Source organism: Prunus avium, chromosome 7 (genome assembly GCF_965620075.1).
Source record: "Prunus avium chromosome 7, drPruAviu1.hap1.1, whole genome shotgun sequence".
In the NCBI taxonomy this organism is placed as follows: domain Eukaryota; kingdom Viridiplantae; phylum Streptophyta; class Magnoliopsida; order Rosales; family Rosaceae; genus Prunus; species Prunus avium.
Genome location: NC_142290.1, coordinates 32,950,534 through 32,967,973, shown reverse-complemented (window position 1 = coordinate 32,967,973; position 17,440 = coordinate 32,950,534). Strand labels below are relative to the sequence as shown.

Below are 17,440 nucleotides of genomic sequence, written 5' to 3'. Positions count from 1 at the left end.
AATCCAAGTATCCTTGACATAGAAAAAATATCAGTACAGTGGGCCTTTCGATCATCAGTTAAGCACTTTACATTAATTGATTACAACAACATCCCACCTTCATTGTGATCTTGGTGTCAGAAAATTCCAATTAGAATAACATGTTAGCAAGCATTTGGAAGGTCCATTAATGTAATTTTCCATGTATTGAAGATTAATAAGAAAATTTGAACTTTGGCTAGAGTTCTACATTAGGGTTCTTCTAACACTCTTTTCTTAAGTTAACACTAGCTCAAGTGGTTAAGAACATTTATCCCTGCACATGCAATCCTAGGTTCGATTCTCCCCTCTCCTAATATCGCTTGTATAAATAAAAATAATTATAAAAAAAAACCTTGTGTAACTTTCAAAATGAACTCCAAATTTTGTTAGGCAATTCTTCTCAAATATGTTAAGCAAACATTTCACCATCCCATGTGTTATTGGATTACAGCATTGCAATTGACTACTGCTGATTCCATATGGAACAAAAGCAGGTCAACCTTTTGTTAATTGTTTTGTGATGACAATAAAGAGAGAGTAGGAGCAGACTCAACTACTCTGTTTGACTGAGTATATAGTTACCCATACTAGATGACTCAAAGCTTCTGATATTGTCAATGTCTGTAAAGGTACCTTAGGGCAAGCCAAAAAATTAGGGCTGAACCCTTCATACTTGGGCACTTTTTCCCCTTTCCCTAACGTTCACATTGAATTTTAATGGCCGTCTAGATGTTCATTGTTCGCATTTTAATGATGCGGGCTCATGGCTGGGAGTGAGAGTTGTCCACTTGAATAGGCAACTGCCCTTTAGCATTTCTTTACACCTAATATTCATCTCATGTCTTCTTTTCTTGTTCTTTTTCTTTCCCCTACTATCCATGAATTGACATTGATTCCTTTATTTTGTAGCTTTTTGACTTCAGGATCTACAATATTAAACGTGTGTGGAGGCATATAGAAAAGTTAAATTATAATCAAGTATGATCACGGGAATATTAGGTTAATCTGGACGATCCAAATATGATAAAAGATATTATTATATGCGGGGATTGGAGAACTACTCCTTTAAGGATCTGATTCCTCATTCGTAAATTTGCGAGTGACACCTTACAGGCCTCAAAGAAAAGAGCATATGCCATCATAGCTCGCATATCCCTATCAACTTTGCTAATGGCTTTCCAAGTCGCTGATGACAAATTAATGAGCAAGAGATCTATATTGATTTCAGTTGATAACTTGAGATTACAACATCCAAAATTACATGCTATGAAATTTGGTCTCGTCAAAAGACAAACAGGTTGTATAACTTCAAAACCCTCACATTTCATGTACTAATACAAGTTAGCTGTGGTTCACCAGTTCGTAACGTTCAAATTGCACCGTATTTTGTTTCGTTCGGCCTTGATGTTCCTTGACTAGAAGCAGAAGAGCGTTCCCAAGAGGCTTCACTGGCAAAAGCAGTATTAAGGTCTTCTTGTCGGGTGTAGCTGTGCCTTGCGTCACTCACCTATTTTTGTAACCCCCCCCCCCCCCCCCCCCAACATTCAACACCATTAGAAAGTCTACAGAGGCCGTGGCAAATAGTATTCCCATTTGCTTCATAACTCAGTTCCCTTTCTTTTCAATTTAAAACTAAAGCATCTTGCAGGGTTTATTTGTCCCAAAGAATTTGAGCCTCATGGAAAATGGGCCAAAGGAATACAAGGAATATTTGTGTTAGTTATGTATACTTACAGTTTCTAAACAAGCGGATAGAATTGTCATTCCCGGCAATGCATCAATCCCACGCTGCATGTGATCAAATAGAAATATATAATTGAGGACATACAAATTGAGACCATGATGAAAAGCTGCAAATTCGGAAACCATCCAAGACTTTGAAGCCATAGAAAAGAGCCTACCTTCCTTTCAACTTGAGTCTTGTAAATAAATCCTCCACAACAAAACAGGGTCGATGAGACAGCGAATCTGATCCAAGACAGTTCATTGAAAAATCAAACTTCAGATAAAATACATAATACATAATTTCTACAATTTATCAATACTATAATTTTCAGTAGGAACTGCCTTACATGCAGGATAACACCCCAAATATAGCCCATCCTCGTGCACTGTTTCCATTTTGGTTCTGCCTGTTTTCTGCAAAATTGAACGAACCAAGCTCTTTCAGTTGATATTATTTCAAACCATTAGTGTTATCAATTCCAACAAATTTACCCCTTGTCTCCACTTTCCCTTATTGGCCATTTAACTTGAATGTAATAATTTCTGAGAGTGATGACATTATTGAGGGACTCATTCCTAATTGGTAGACAGCGAACACAGTCCAATCATGTTTCACCAGCAAGTTCTAGTGCAAGAAGGATAGCTTTAACATGATGTACTACATTGCATTCAGAACTTGTTCTATTAAGATTGGTTGTGTCTCTCCATAATTTGAAACACGGATTTTCAGAAGAGTAAGGGTTGAGAGGGAAGGCAGTAGTTATCAGTGATGGCAGTATGAGCCTACCACACAGTTTGGCAAGAAAAAACTGGATGGGCTCGTAACCCTCTACCGGGATAGTGATATTAACTTCATATGGAGTATCACGAGCCCTTTCACCTGAAAATACAAAAAGAAACTAAGAAGACTTTATTGTAAGGGATATCAAAGCCCACTGCAGCAAAGCATACCCTTACATCTCCAATCAACATTTAACATTGTGGGTGACAAAGTTGTAGGAGGGCTCCCAGTTGCTCCCGACCCTGATACCTTAACCTCCAGACCATTTTCTGGTAAGACCTGCAAATATTTTATTAAACAAAGGATACATACTTGGACCAACTTATTCAATGATAAATGGTTTCCCATGCATCAAAGTATAAGGAATTTGAGTACCTTAATAATAGGTCTTTGCACCAAAGTGGAAAGGGAAGCAATTGCAGTCATATAAAGCGTTACATGTGTCTGCTCAGTCCCAAAGCTGCAAAATGCAAACTTTATTTAGATTGATGGATACTACATTTTCTTTTTGGGGTTAGAGGGAAGGGATGTTAAATGAAGCAAAACAACTCATAATAATTCCTATACCTAAACTCATGGTGAGACTTTTCATAGCCCAATTGAGTCATGCCATCATAAACCTGCAAGTTCATAAAATGGTTCCTTCAGAAAATAATTTACTTTTGCCTGGGAAAATTAATATACATCAGGGAGAATAAAACAATTCTTACAAGTTCCCATGACCGTGGATGGAAACCTACAGTGAAGCCCTTAAATACTCGTGGACCTGGTTTCTCGCATGGAATAGCTAGTTCGAGAAAAACTCTGAAACATTTAGGAATTGCAACAGAATCAGGGAAACATGAGTGTCTCATAATAAATGAAGGCTCCTATATTGAAGCATTTCTGTTATCCCAACACCAGCATGCATTGATTGACTCAATTAACGGAGATTTAACACCACATTTCATTATAATGCAACATAAAGTGGAAATCAAGGTACTATTCAAAAGACCTGCAACTCGACTCATAAGTGACATTGCAGATGCATCCAAGTCCACCTGAAAACAAACAATAGTAATGAATCAGTCTTAGATTACTGAAAATGACAGAGTCAGAGGCAGTACAATATTAATGGTAGAGATGTAACTTGAGGAGGAAAAATTTTTTAAGTAAGTAGTTTTTGATAGAAAACAGGATGAAGTAATGAGACCTTCTGTCAGTGTTTTAATTAGGTATGGAATATCAGAGTTACTTGTAGTTTCCTCTTTCCGCTTTCTCTCTTCCTCTCCCTCTCTAGTGCTCTATCTTTCTTGATGAAACAGTTTGCAAAAATTCTTCTAGTGACCTTTGTCATATCTTAAATCTTATTCCTGAAACTCATCACCTTCTCCCTATCCACCTAAACTTATTATTCTCACCACCTTACTAATAAGTGGCCCCTTTAATTGCAATGGTTCCAATTTGTTAAGGGTCTCCATAGAATTTTCTTATATTATCTGCTGTCCATTCAACCAAAGACAGAGTTCAAAAGGGGGAATATCAATTCCTAGTATAAATGGTGACTGCACATATAACTTAGAAATGAAAGGTACACAACCTGTGCATTGGCCATTTAAACAACTTCCACATATGATGTTTACCTGAATTTAAAGAAGATAAAAAAAGAATTATGAGAGAAGTGGAATGACCGTGATTGCCAATATATATATATGAAAACTTCCAGGAGAATGAAATAAGGGTGCTAGAGGGTGGAAGTTTTCCAGCATAAATCAACCTGAGCTGTTCGTCCCATTTTATCATAACTGTGCTCACAATTCGCCAGGTCGCCATTATAAAACCCCTATATATATATATATATATATATGTTCAGAAATAGAGATAATTATGACAACTGCATTTTCCTATTACATGAAAGAAACCAAACTGTAGTATCATTTTCAACCAAAAAATGAAGAAGCTCACTTGAACAAAGTCAACATGTCCTGAACCAGAAACAAAGTAGTTGAACTTATCAAATCGACCAAAATCTACATATCCCTGCATTAAAATGAGCAAATTCAAACAAAAACACCTAATCGAACACAAACTGAAATTTACTCATGTTATTAATGTGGCAACTTAACAGCCAATTCAGCAATGAAGCTAATAGGATAAGCATATACAGAAGCTTTACATGAAATACTACTGAATGGCTTATATACATACGAACTTTCCAATACAGGCTCATTAAATTAATGAACATAAAAATCAAAAATCAAAAAATCAAAATAAAAGCAAATGGTAAAGTACTTGAGATCATGGTGATATGGACTACCGTTTGTGATCTACTCTCCACATCTTTGCAAAATCGAAGCACCAAGTCGGAGTCCTGTATCATCCCAAACAAACTTATAAGTGACAATACCTCTGGAATCTGAGTATGAACTGAGCTAATTATGAAATTTTACAGCAATATTAAAATTCATAACATGTGTGCACCATAATTTCAATTATCACCGTAACAGAATTGAAATTGAAATTACCTTCCCGTCGTACTCAAACGGATGTCCAATCCAGCTACTCTGGTTAACAGCTTAAGAGAGAACAAATTTCACACAAAATCAAACCCAAACTTGAAGGCAGTAGCATTAAGCATTGTTATTATTATTGTGAAATAATACTAATTAACAAGCCACAGTAATTGTTTGCGTAAGGATACAAAATCGACGACGCGGCTAGAGTTATCGAAAGCGTAGCAATTGGATCTCGGCGCCACGAGTGAGGCTGCTTGAAGCGCCTGTGATACAAGAACTGAAACAAAATATATATATTCACAACTGAAACCTTTGTTTATTCATAAATGACGATATGGAAAGGCTGCTGTTGATTATCGAAAACATGAAGGAATGGAAACGAACCTGTAAGTAGTGCAAACAAAATGCGATGTGAAGAAGAAGAAGAATGAAAGTGCAAACGGCGTCGTAGGCTCTGCATTGCTTGGCATGTACTGTCTGTTAGTGTACCGGCGCCTAGTGAAGAAGAAAGAAGGCCACTCCCGTCCACTGTTGGGCCGTGGGTCGCGACCGCTGTGAGATTCTGGTCTTTTGTCCCGCGAGATAATTTTCATATAATAAATAATGGGCCCCCATTATTTATATTGATTTTTTTTTTTTTTTTGAGTAAATACCACAAGGTATACTCACACCCTTCGGATTAATCTCCGCTCAGGATTCGGTTTGTCCTTGGCCACAAAGTCCTTCTAACGGGTTTCGAACCCTTGCTATTGAGGCACCAAGTAACTCGTAAATTAGAGATGGTAATTTGCCAACCGCATCACACCTTGTGATTTTGATTTAATTTATGTCCCGAATATAAATTATAAAATTAACATTAATTTAATGTGATTAGGATGATATTGACGTATTTGGGGACATAAGTCAAAATTAAAAAATGGACCATGAAAACATGAGGTTTACATTATTGATAATCAACAAATAATTTAATTTAATACGTGACATGTGGTAGCCTAAGCTAGGAAATTAAATAATAAGTATATGAACCAATTCCTTATTCTAATTCTGTTGTATGCAAATAGGAAATGGAGGGAAATTAAATAATAAGTATATGAATCAATTCCTTATTCTAATTCTGTTGTATGCAAATAGGAAATGGATTAAGCTTGTACATCTCCACTGGTTACGGGGTTGAAAAATTTTGGTACAATCCAATCCGTCACTAAAATGAGGGTTGGATAAGGATGTACAATTGGTTTGAGTGTGCTTGAAGTTTGTATATGAGATTAAGAGACTTAAAGTTATAATATATAATTTTTTAATCATAAGGTGTGGTGCGGTTGACAAACTACCATCTCCAATTGGCGAGTTACCTGGTGCCTTAGTGGCAAGGGTTTGAAATCCGTTGGAAGCACGTTGTGGCCAGGGACAAGCCGAACTTCGAGCGGAGATTAATCCCACAATTCGAATGTGGGGACACCTCGTGGTATTTACCAAAAAATTACATATAATATTTTTAAATTAATTTAGCATTTTAGTTTTATGTTACGTCTGAACAATCATATAGTTCTTAAACCCTCCCGTTATAAATATACAAAATTGCACTTGGATAAGTTCATGACGACTTTTTAAAGTGCCAATAACTGCTCCCAAAAGAAAAAGAGTTTGTTTTCAAAAGTAAAAGAAGAAAAGAGAAAGGGGAATTTGATGACAGCAAACAAGTGTTTAAAAATGGGAAGAAAAGGGGAAAAGGAAAGAGAAAACCAAAAAGAAAAAGATTTTGCAAAATGGCATTTGCATTATTCCTAATTCCTAAACAAAAAAGCAAAAGAAGAAAATTAAAAAATTAAAAACCAAAAACCAAAAAAAGCAAAAAGTATTGGTAATGCCAAAAAGGAGCCAAAGACACAGAAGAAAGCAACTCTCTCCTCAACTTGAGCTCCGTGCTCCGTTTCTCTGAACAACACAAATAGCAGAGCAACGAGCTTCAGAATCCGCCATTAATATCACCAACATTTGAAGCTTTCAACGCCAAAGCCACACAGCTGCCTTCGAAATCGAAAAGCCTTTTCATTTATTGTTTATTATTATTATTATTATTATTATTTTCAAGTGTCTTCAATCATAGAAAGCCAAATGTACCAAACCCACCGGTCGCAGTCGAAAATCCAAACCCTAGAATTATGCCGCCGAGGCTCGCAGTAACGGACCTCGCCGACTCTCCAAACCCTAGAGATGGCCAAGCACTCCGTCGGGTGGGTCGCGTCGCAGAAGCGCTGGCTCTTGGCCTTTCTCGTCATGCTCTCCGTCTCCACCTTGATCGCCTTCTTCATCAGAGCCGCCTTCGATTCCTGCGACCATCGCATGGATGTCGTCGACAAGAGGGTTCCTTTGGGCTCGCCCATTGGGACCAGTCCTAGCCCCCTCAGCTTCATGAAGTCCAAGCTCGTGCTGTTAGTCTCGCACGAGCTCTCTCTTTCTGGTGCTGTCTCTGTCTCCATTATTTTATTGCTAATTTGATGAATTTAATGCATTGATTGCAATTTCAGCTATTAGTGGTGTGATTAGTTATGTTAAGCTTTTGATGACTTAGATTATACGTACACAGAAAGTTAGCTACTTAAGATGGCAAAGACACTCATATGTAATGAATTTTTGAGCTACTGGGTTTCCAAATATGGGATGGATTTTTAAACCCATTCAACAATAAGTTCTTGTGCCTTCTCACCAGTCACCCTTAGCTTTGGCTTTTTAATCTGGTATTTATGGAGATGGAGGATATGGCAGCTAGTTTGTTCCCTAGTGTGCTAATGCTTTCTTCTTCTTTTTTTTTTTTTTTTTCTAAACTCGTTGAGTTTAATTTGTATGTGAAAAACTAGGGAAACGTGGGTTGGTGCATTTGCATGTCCTTCCATTTTGTTTGAGTTTAACCGATGATTTCATTAGGGAATTATGTGATGTCAAGATTATGGAATGTAGTACCTTATTTTCTCTGGTATTGTTGGTTCTTATAAAAGGGCATCCATGTTGTGCTATTTGTACATTCATTTGTAACTTACGTAAATTAACTTAATAGGCCGGGGGCGTATAATTATTGGTCCATTTCTGTGTTGTTCAGAGGCCAATAGGCCCAAAAATAAGTTATGTACTGATGTGTGCTCAAGGTGTGAACCAAAAAAATTTCTGGAATTTCTCAGCAATGTGTAACTGCTCAACATAAAATTTCTGTCGTCTTTCGAATATTTGCCTAATTATTGGGATACACTTGTTTTTGTGTCTTCGACACGAACTTACTGCATTTAATGTAATATCATGTAAATGAGGAATATTTCCAAACATTTTGTAGTACACAGACCAACATTCAGTAATATTGGATGAATATTTTGACAGGCGTCAACAGACCAACATTCAGTAATGCGCATATGTTCCTTCTGTTATATTTACTTATATTTGTTGGCATACTGAAATAACATGGAATCGTATGTACTTTGGTTTTTTGTAGGTTAGCATAACCCATGAAAGCTTATCGCCTTCCTTAACCAAATATTTGGCTGAAGATGTATTTTATCCAATCAATTTATGCTCTTTATTTCTCTCTATTTTGGATCATATTTTCCTAAACCCCTTAATCCTAATTTTTTTTTAAAAAAAATGAAAAGAGCTGCATTGTTTTTCTTTTCATTTTAAATCTTTCTTTACATATATCTTACAAACTCTACTGATGGTATGACATATTGAAAATTCTTCCAGGTGGACCTTTGTTGTTGATGGAGCTAGCATTTTTATTAAGAGGTGTTGGCACTGAAGTTTGTTGGGTTACAACCATGAAACCGTCAGATGCAGATGTAGTGATATACAGTTTGGAACATAAGATGTTGGACCGAGGGGTGCAGGTACAAAATCTTAATTTATTTTCAGAAGTTATTGTGAATGTCTTCTTTTGCAGTCTAGTTGTCTACACGTTACATCGTTATCTTTATCATCTCAATATTTCATGATCTTGGAAGCATTGTTTTGTTCACACCGCTGGCCACTTGTTAAGGAAACTAAGCGAAGTAAAACATCTTCCAATTTGATTTTATCTAAATTATGGCCTTGTCTGGCTTTGGTCTTCTACGTGATATTTCCTGTTTCTGATAGGTTTGATTTCTCTGTAACTTCTCAGCACGTTTCTAATAATGCTTTTATACATCTGCAGTTCCTCTCTGAAAATGCCCAAGAAGCTGTAAATACAGCTCTCAAAGCTGATTTGGTTGTATTGAACACCGCAGTTTCTGGGAAATGGTTGGATGTTGTTCTTAAGGAAAATGTTCCCCGTGTTCTCCCGAAAGTGTTGTGGTGGATCCATGAAATGCGTGGCCATTACTTCAAATTGGATTATGTCAAGCACCTCCCGCTTGTTGCAGGTTCTATGATAGATTCGCATGTAACAGCAGAATATTGGGAGAATAGGACTCGAGAACGTTTGGGGTAGGCTTCAAATATTGACTCTTTTTCTTTTTTATATCAAATTTTGGTTTACTATTTCCACTCATTTGCTCTCTGCAGTATCAAAATGCCAGAGACCTTTGTTGTTCACCTTGGAAACAGCAAGGAACTAATGGAAGTTGCTGAAGATAGTGTAGCAAAAAGGGTTTTGCGTGAGCATGTCCGGGAGTCTCTTGGAGTGCGAAGAGAAGATCTACTATTTGCCATCATAAACAGTACGTATTTCAAGCTATTTGATGGAAGTCTACTAATTTCCATTTAAATTGCCGTTAGGAAATGAAAAATAAACAATAGTCTTATGGTTAGTTTGTGCATACCTTGTGAACACTGAAGTACACCGCATGACTACAGGTGTTTCACGTGGAAAAGGCCAAGATCTGTTTTTGCGTTCCTTCTATGAAAGCTTGCGATTGATCCAACAGAAGAAGCTGCAACTGCCAAGAATGCATGCAGTAATTGTAGGGAGTGACATGACTGCTCACACCAAGTTTGAGCATGAACTACGTAACTTTGTATCGATGAAGAAAATTCAAGATCGTGTTCATTTTGTAGACAAAACTCTTACTGTAGCTCCATATCTGGCTGCAATTGATGTCCTTGTTCAAAATTCCCAGGTATTAGGAAGATTTTTCTCTTATTAAATGTTTTTTTTTAATTATATCTTATTTATAGAAAAAGTTGCAGATAGAAGAACATATGATACATATAGGATGCGAAACCATAGTTTTTAATGTGAATAAGTTCCCAGTTAGCGTAACAGTAATCATACATAGGCATTGATATTAATGTCTTTCCCAGCAAGTCTGACCCTAATGTGATTGAAACTACATAAATCTAATTAATAAATCCTTTTTCATCTTCTAATTTTTTTAAAACCCTTCCATAGGCACGGGGAGAATGCTTTGGTAGGATAACTATTGAAGCCATGGCATTTCAGCTGCCTGTATTGGTAAAGAACCTTCCTCTTGTTATTTTGTGTAATATCTTGTAACTCATGCTGCGACTGCTAATCCTATTGACCCATTCCCATTGCCATTTTTCTAATTTCCAAATCAAATATTTATTTCAGGGAACAGCAGCAGGTGGCACCACAGAGATTGTAGTGAATGGAACAACAGGTTTGTTGCATCCTGTTGGGAAGGAAGGGATCACTCCTCTTGCGAAAAATATTGTAAAACTTGCCACTCATGTTGAGAGGAGGCTTACAATGGGGAAGAGAGGCTACGAAAGGGTCAAAGAAAGGTTTCTAGAACACCATATGGCAAATAGAATTGCTGCCGTTCTGAAGGAAGTGTTGCACAAGTCAAAGAGCCACTCAGATTCCTAACACTTTGAGGCCTTTAACTGTCAAGTAGAATGCTACACATGCTCTCTTCTCCTGTTTTAGAGATTTCGTTGCTTAGCAAAAGAAGATGAACTACACTTAGATTAGTGGGTCGATTTTTCTTTTATGGTGACATAATCGCCCCTCAGGTTTCGCTTTCTTATGTACATTGTGTACATATTAAGACATCTAGCCAGTAGCTTGTTCAAAAGCTTGACAATGACATGATCGATTTTGCTAGAGCATGGATTTGAAAAATTGGCAATTCAGTGAAATGCTTGGTGCATAAGGTAAAAACACAGCATCATTCGTAATCTTATAAGGAGATATGTGTGCTGTAAGCCTGTAACTTACTGAATACGCACAAACTGTCTTTTTATGGATTTCCCTGATGCAGTATGGCATTTATACCATTAGCATATTTTTATGGTCGGGGATGGTGATTTGCCAGTTAGTTGTGAGTGGACGACTTCCAGTCATTGATGCATATGAGTCCCAGATTGCATCAACAGCTGGAGGAGATTGCCCACTTGTGCATGCGTGACTGCCCTTTCAGGTCTTTGCCCGTTTTATTTGGTAAATTTTTAAAAAAAGAACATCCAGAACAAAAGTAGGTTTTTATTTGTTGTAATTCGGCATCGTCCATTCACCTTGAACTATGAAAATGGGGGACTTATCGAGCTCGAGCAGTCTCAGCAGTCTCCAAACCATTAACTAAATAAGAATCACTGGCAAGTTGGAAAGAGAGACCCATTACAACTTTAGCCCTTTAGTTTCTAGTTTACATTGATGGATGTAGCAAAACAACTCAGAGTTTGATAACGGTAGAGCAATATTCTTAGCTAATAATCCAGACTTCAAGGAGACTTGGGTTGTGGAGAACCATTTACTGGTTTTCCCTGATGCTTGAGGTTGGGCTTTGTAAACCAAGTCGTATACAGAAACTGCTTCTGAGGCCCTACATGGTTGCAAATTAGTCTAAGCTTCTGCCTCTCCCTCATCCACCTCAACACTATCTTCATGTGCCTCTTGCTCGTCAATCCTCTCAACCCAACTTCCTGAAAACGACTCAGACATTTAATCAAACACTTGGTACGCAATAACTAACTACACCAAAAATGAAGTACGTAATCACAATAGCAGCAGTCAAATCACCTTAACGCGATCCCAGGTTTCAGTAATGGTGAGAGGACCATGCTCCTTGACGATATCGAAGATGGCCCTAGTGATGGTCTGCGTCTGCTCAGGTGGGGTTTTGAGCTCTATGGGTTTCATCTGCGGTTTTGGTTTCCTCGCAATACACCTTATCGCTGTCCCAAACATGTTGCCACTTTCTGTTTTCCAAAACCCAAATCTCACTTTGCTTTAAAGATTAACCCCTACCACCTAACAAAGCAAAATGTTTATCAAGAGCGCTAACATTTGGGTGGGTTTAAAAAGCCTTAAACTTATTTAGTTCTTTTTAATAACCAAAAATCATTTTGTCGAGCTCATAGTTTATTTTTCGGGTTAGAACGGAGGAATCCAACCTTGACCTAGTCTAACCCTAACCCATTTCCGCATCGATCTTCACAACTTGAGCTAACTCCGAGGGCTTGATTAGCAATTCAATGGGTTTGAGTTGCCTGGGTTGTTGAGATTAGCAATTCATTTAAGGGCTTCTTAGATCTAGGTCCAAAACGATTAGCTATCATTGGGTTTAGTTCTCGCGTTTTTTGTATAGTATAGCCGGACGGCTAGACTTGTTTTGACACGTGGCGCCTAATCGCTGGGTACTCTTTTTTTTAAAAAATAGTATAGCCGCACGGCTATACCATTCCACACATGAGCGCCTAGGCTCTGTGCGGATGCTCTTTTTTTTTTATTATTAATAAATAGTATAGCCGCGTGGCTATAATTGAATTTTTTTTTCGTACTAATAGTCTTTATATATACATTGGGATCCTTTTTGTCTTTTAAATTTTTACTCGATTTTCGTTTATCAATAAGAGTGGTTTATAGCATTATCCATTACTATTAGACCAAAACCCGAATCTCTATTATCACCTTTTAATTTTTTACTTTTCTAGAGTTAATACCCGTATGAAGAATTTAGCACTGTCATGTTTAATACTCTATTATACACATACATACGTATTTTTTTAATAATACAATCGTGTTCTGTATACGTCTTACGTTTTTTAAAAAGCTAACATACAATAGTTGTATTGTACATGTACATGGGTATTTTTAATGTTTAATATACGTATTTTTAACAAAATTTTCAGTAAAACACACAAAATTCAAGTATTATAAAAATAATTCTCACATATTATTGAATAAGAATAATATAAGTTATAAAAATTATATTAAAATATTATATAGTGGCCAATTAATATATGATTTGGATATGTTGAAACTAGCAAAAGGCAAAGAATGGTGAAACATTCAAAATACTAGAAAATACCATTGGTTAATTCAAACATTAAGAATTGAAATTATTAATTAAATGAGGATAATATCGTAAATTTACTCTTTTTTTTTAATATTAAAAAAATTAAAAATTAAAACAAAATCAGATTGCTAGTATCTATAAAGTACAAATTAATGCAACTAGGAGGGTTTTTTTTTCTTAATTTTTTAAAATTAAATAATATGGCCGCGCGGCTATGCCTTTCAAATATAATGTATTTAAATGGTATAGCCGCGCGGCTATACTACGATATTTTTCAAAAAACAGTATAGCCGAACGGCTATACGTATTTTTTTGACACGTGGCATCTAATCGCTAGGGATCCTTTTTTAAAAATAGTACAGCCGTCCGGCTATACTTATTTTTTTTTAAATAGTATAGCCGCACGGCTAGACCTGTTTTGATACGTGGCGCCTAATCACTGGGGTGCTCTTTTTAAAAATAATATTGCCGCTCGGCTATACCTGGTTTATTTAAATTTTGTCTAATTTTGTTTAATTTCTTTGGTCATGGAGAACTAATCTCCTCCATAAATCATTATTCAAATGTTTATTACGATTATATAGAGACAATGCACCTGTTTTGTATTGTCCCATCCCAAGCATCTTCAGCGCCCAGATGACAAAATTAATACAGAACTCATCTTTCCTCTTTATAATGGAGTTGCACAAAATATGCCAAGAAAACAACTCTTTCCCCCCAAAAAAAAGATCACAAGATGCACATGAACTAAACTATAAGAAAGAACCACAAAATATCATAGACCAAAAGGATATGCTACTTAAATTCATCCCAAACTGACCAAAGTTAATAAACTCCAATACAAAGCACATACATATAAGGAGCACAATAACAGAATATTTCTAACATAAGGGAGCTGTCACCTGAAACGAAAATATGTACAATGACAGCTTCAACCTAAAAAGACCCAAAAAAGAAAAAAGGAAGAAACAAAACCATGTTCCAAAACCTTACACAACAAAGTACAATTTTACATTCTCCTGTTTTTTCATTGCTTTTCAATCTAGCATTCGATTTGTTTGGCCCTCACAAGTAGGAGATTCAATACCTTCAGTTATCAAGAAGCACATCACGAACAAATTGATCATCTACTTTGTTCAAATTTCCCTGCATAGATGTAGTTTCCTCATCACTTTCAAGCAACTTCATGGCCTCCACCAACTTCTGTTTAACAATTCTCGTTCCTGAATCACACAATGAGCCTATACTGAAAACATTATTTCCTTCATGCATCAACTCACTTAGGCGCAATGATTGAGCAGACTTCCCCATTTTATATGACGACTCATATAAATGACTACTCTCCACAATCCTTTTCTTTGCCCCTTTAGTCCATCTCTTCACTATGTACCTGGTCGGAATGCTTGTGAAGTTTTTTAAATCCAACACTTTTAGGGCATGACGGCACAACAATCCTATAGATTCAAATAACTTACAAGAACAAGAAACCATGGAAGTAGCGGAGTTATATTCAATAATGTAGACTCTTGGATGACCTTCTTCAATTGCTTCATAAATATATTGGTTGCCATCATTACCAACTTCTATCATCCTCACCCCAAAGATACTCATAAGCTCATTTTCAAAGAATGAGTACATTTTAATTGTGTACTCAGAAGCTGCATGCTTAAAGATACCACTATTTGCTCTAAGATGAGGCATACCATTTTTACAACGAAAATCCTCTTCCAACTCTGCTGACCGCACCACTTTTGTTTTTTTCTCGTAATGCTGTACAAGACCAATGAGATCCATTGTTTTCGTAGAAATTTGATGGAATGTACTGGTTATGCTCTCACCTCTATTGGAGGATCTAATATTGGCTGTAAAAGTGTCTAAGCTAAAAGCAGGACACCATTTTTCTCTAAGTGAATATAACTCTTGCAGCCACGAATTGCCCTCAAGGTTGAACTTTCTAATCAAGTCATTCCACGTAGATTCAAATTCTGCTTCAGTGAGACAATCGTGAAAGCATTTGTTAAAGTGCTCCTTGAACTCGTGATTAGAATACTGAGATCCAATATGTTGTGTAGCATTCTTAGATATGTGCCATATGCATAGGCGATGGCGTGTCTCTCGAAGCATAACCGCAATTGCATTTGCCATTGCATTACCCACATCTGTGAAAATGGTTTTCGGTTGCTTATATCCCATGGACTCCAAAAATGTTTCAAACAACCAAATAAATGAGTCAGTGCTCTCATCCGATACAAAAGCACAACCAAATAAGACATTCTTGCAGTGATGATTAACACCCACAAATGGAGCACAAATTAGATTGTATTTCTTGGTTCGAAATGTGGTGTCAAAGCATACAACATCTCCAAAGCAATCATAATCTAACTTGGATCTACCATCTCTCCAAAAATAATTTGTGATCCGATTAAATTGATCCACTTGAACACTGTAGAAAAAACTTGGATCCTCCATTTGTTTATGCTTAAAATAATTTATCAAACTTTGCCCATCCCCTCCTTCTAGCATTTCTTCCTTATTCCTTTGCAAATAATTAAGACAATCTTGATTAGTGGACCCAACATTCTCAGCATTGCCAAACTTTTTGCCCAAGTAAGAGTATGATTTTGTTGGTCTTGTACTCTCATCAACCTTAGGGCCAAGGATACCTGCACGGACACGTGGTATATGTCGACCTGATCGTAGAAATTGTCTTTCTTCAAGCTTAGCAAACTCATGATTATGATCTAGATTGATGTGACTGATCTTCCATATACCATTATCCACGGTGAATCGAATTAGAGCCTTACAACCTGTTCTAGTGTCTAATCTTCTCACCTTTTTCACTTCACACAAATCTTCATCCGATTGAAACCCTTCTTTTGAACAAAAATAGTCCCTTTGCCTGACATTATTTTGCGCATCTCTTCGAATATTCCCTTTACGGATACTAAAACCTTTCCTAAAGGCATAGGTGTTGCATAGATTGTAAGCTTCAGCTTCATTAGACACCTCCATTCCCACTTTTAGTTCATCAATTGCGTCAAATATTTCTTCCTTGTCACTTCTCTCTAATATTTTCCCTTGACAAGTGTAATCCATTATCTAAACCAACTGCCTAATCATAAACAACACATTTTTCAGTACTTTTATTTACAGATAGTAAAATCCAAAATGTAACAGATACGTTGCAAGTAAAAGTTTGTCCATCTATTTGCAAACAAAAATTTTACGTGACAGCATATTAGGCTCAACCTATCAATTATCTAAACCAAAAACCCTAATTTATATGCCCCATTTTGTATCCACAAATCCAAATACAACCCTGGCGATTTTATTCCGTCCATATTGTTTTTTAACCAAATAGAGCGAGCAAAGTTCACAACTTCAGCTATAAAAAATTCCAAAAATATAAAAATTGAAAACAGAACCAAGATCAATCACGAGGGCAATGTAAGTTACCCCAAAATTTCTAAGCTATTAGAAGTCTCTTTCTACGAATTTATCATCCTATATCCAAAAAAATAAAAAATAAAGCATCAAGCTTCATAAACGAAATTCCATAAATTCGCACATCTCATTTCACCAGAACTCCAATTCCAACAATTTTGAAAAATAAAAAGGAAACAGGAATGCATCAATGATCATATGAGCCAGGACCAAGAGAGGATAGAGGAGATACCTGGTTCGCCGAGAAACCAGAGAAGAGAAAGAGACTTGATACGTCACCGTTCGAAGGAGGCCTGCGAGCTGCAACGGGGGGAATTTGGGTTATCGGAGAAGAAGTGAATAGAGAAGAGGACTTTGGAGTTTGGACTGGCCGAGGACTGAGTGACAGCTGAGGTGCTGGGATGCTGTCTCTGGCGCACTGTTCGAAGACAATAGAGTCCATAGAAAGAGATTAGAGACGAACGAAACGCTGCGTTTCGGCTTATGTTTTAGTTGTTCGTTCTCTTTTATGGCGGGTTCCCACAAACTCAAGAGTAATTTTTACTAATAATTTTACGTCCCCAAGTGGTTAAGGATCCCACCCAAGTGATTAAAAGGATTTACCTCTGCACTCAATTCGATGTCTTAAGTTCGATTTCCCCTCTATCGCTATTGATTGTAGAAAAAAAAAAATTAGCCGTTTTTTTTGATGGAGGGGTTTTGGGGAATTTATTTTGCTACAATTACCCCTGCCTTACTAAAAAAAGTGT

General features: G+C 36.8%; 4 protein-coding genes across 7 annotated transcripts; 1 reads left to right on the top strand and 3 right to left on the bottom strand.

Annotated features, from left to right (window-relative positions):
* Positions 1–1,222: 1,222 nt before the first annotated feature.
* On the bottom strand, positions 1,223–5,596 carry LOC110773582 (G-protein coupled receptor). Of its 4 annotated transcripts, none has more exons than XM_021978106.2 (17): positions 5,407–5,596; positions 5,208–5,299; positions 5,032–5,070; positions 4,824–4,877; positions 4,472–4,546; positions 4,284–4,349; positions 4,107–4,149; positions 3,522–3,567; positions 3,238–3,331; positions 3,095–3,147; positions 2,903–2,987; positions 2,698–2,806; positions 2,534–2,626; positions 2,094–2,160; positions 1,923–1,989; positions 1,756–1,809; positions 1,223–1,528 (listed from the first exon to the last, which is right to left on the bottom strand). In XM_021978106.2, exons 1-17 carry the CDS (start codon positions 5,480–5,482, stop codon positions 1,391–1,393), a joined length of 1,251 nt encoding a protein of 416 aa, XP_021833798.1. In that variant the 5' UTR covers positions 5,483–5,596; the 3' UTR covers positions 1,223–1,390. The 4 variants fall into 4 exon arrangements, with proteins under 4 accessions (XP_021833798.1, XP_021833806.1, XP_088112068.1 ...); XM_021978114.2 differs by having other exon boundaries at positions 2,704–2,806; XM_088255942.1 differs by lacking the exon at positions 4,284–4,349.
* A 1,284-nt stretch (positions 5,597–6,880) lies between these two features.
* Positions 6,881–11,053, top strand: LOC110774147 (uncharacterized). The gene is made up of 7 exons (XM_021978690.2): positions 6,881–7,483; positions 8,752–8,894; positions 9,200–9,471; positions 9,550–9,704; positions 9,841–10,103; positions 10,376–10,438; positions 10,559–11,053. The coding sequence occupies exons 1-7, from the start codon at positions 7,237–7,239 to the stop codon at positions 10,814–10,816; spliced, it is 1,401 nt and encodes a 466-aa protein (XP_021834382.2). The 5' UTR covers positions 6,881–7,236; the 3' UTR covers positions 10,817–11,053.
* A 362-nt stretch (positions 11,054–11,415) lies between these two features.
* On the bottom strand, positions 11,416–12,435 carry LOC110773597 (thiamine-phosphate synthase). The gene is made up of 2 exons (XM_021978125.2): positions 11,969–12,435; positions 11,416–11,871 (listed from the first exon to the last, which is right to left on the bottom strand). Exons 1-2 carry the CDS (start codon positions 12,134–12,136, stop codon positions 11,671–11,673), a joined length of 369 nt encoding a protein of 122 aa, XP_021833817.1. The 5' UTR covers positions 12,137–12,435; the 3' UTR covers positions 11,416–11,670.
* Positions 12,436–14,022: 1,587 nt separating this feature from the next.
* LOC110774235 (protein FAR1-RELATED SEQUENCE 5-like) lies at positions 14,023–17,148 on the bottom strand. Its single transcript, XM_021978777.2, has 2 exons — positions 16,924–17,148; positions 14,023–16,359 (listed from the first exon to the last, which is right to left on the bottom strand). Exon 2 carries the CDS (start codon positions 16,341–16,343, stop codon positions 14,337–14,339), a length of 2,007 nt encoding a protein of 668 aa, XP_021834469.2. The 5' UTR covers positions 16,344–16,359; positions 16,924–17,148; the 3' UTR covers positions 14,023–14,336.
* Between the last annotated feature and the right edge of the window lie 292 nt (positions 17,149–17,440).

Coding starts and splice junctions, on each gene's coding strand:
- LOC110773582 (XM_021978106.2), bottom strand. CDS start 5,482: ATGCAGAGCCTACGACGCCGTTTGCACTTTCATTCTTCTTCTTCTTCA. Junction 3,332..3,521: donor ACTTATGAGTCGAGTTGCAG/GTCTTTTGAATA, acceptor TAAATGTTTCAG/AGTTTTTCTCGAACTAGCTA. Junction 2,807..2,902: donor TGCAAAGACCTATTATTAAG/GTACTCAAATTC, acceptor AAATATTTGCAG/GTCTTACCAGAAAATGGTCT.
- LOC110774147 (XM_021978690.2), top strand. CDS start 7,237: ATGGCCAAGCACTCCGTCGGGTGGGTCGCGTCGCAGAAGCGCTGGCTC. Junction 8,895..9,199: donor TGTTGGACCGAGGGGTGCAG/GTACAAAATCTT, acceptor ATACATCTGCAG/TTCCTCTCTGAAAATGCCCA. Junction 9,472..9,549: donor AGGACTCGAGAACGTTTGGG/GTAGGCTTCAAA, acceptor TGCTCTCTGCAG/TATCAAAATGCCAGAGACCT.
- LOC110773597 (XM_021978125.2), bottom strand. CDS start 12,136: ATGTTTGGGACAGCGATAAGGTGTATTGCGAGGAAACCAAAACCGCAG. Junction 11,872..11,968: donor AAACCTGGGATCGCGTTAAG/GTGATTTGACTG, acceptor AGTCGTTTTCAG/GAAGTTGGGTTGAGAGGATT.
- LOC110774235 (XM_021978777.2), bottom strand. CDS start 16,343: ATGGATTACACTTGTCAAGGGAAAATATTAGAGAGAAGTGACAAGGAA.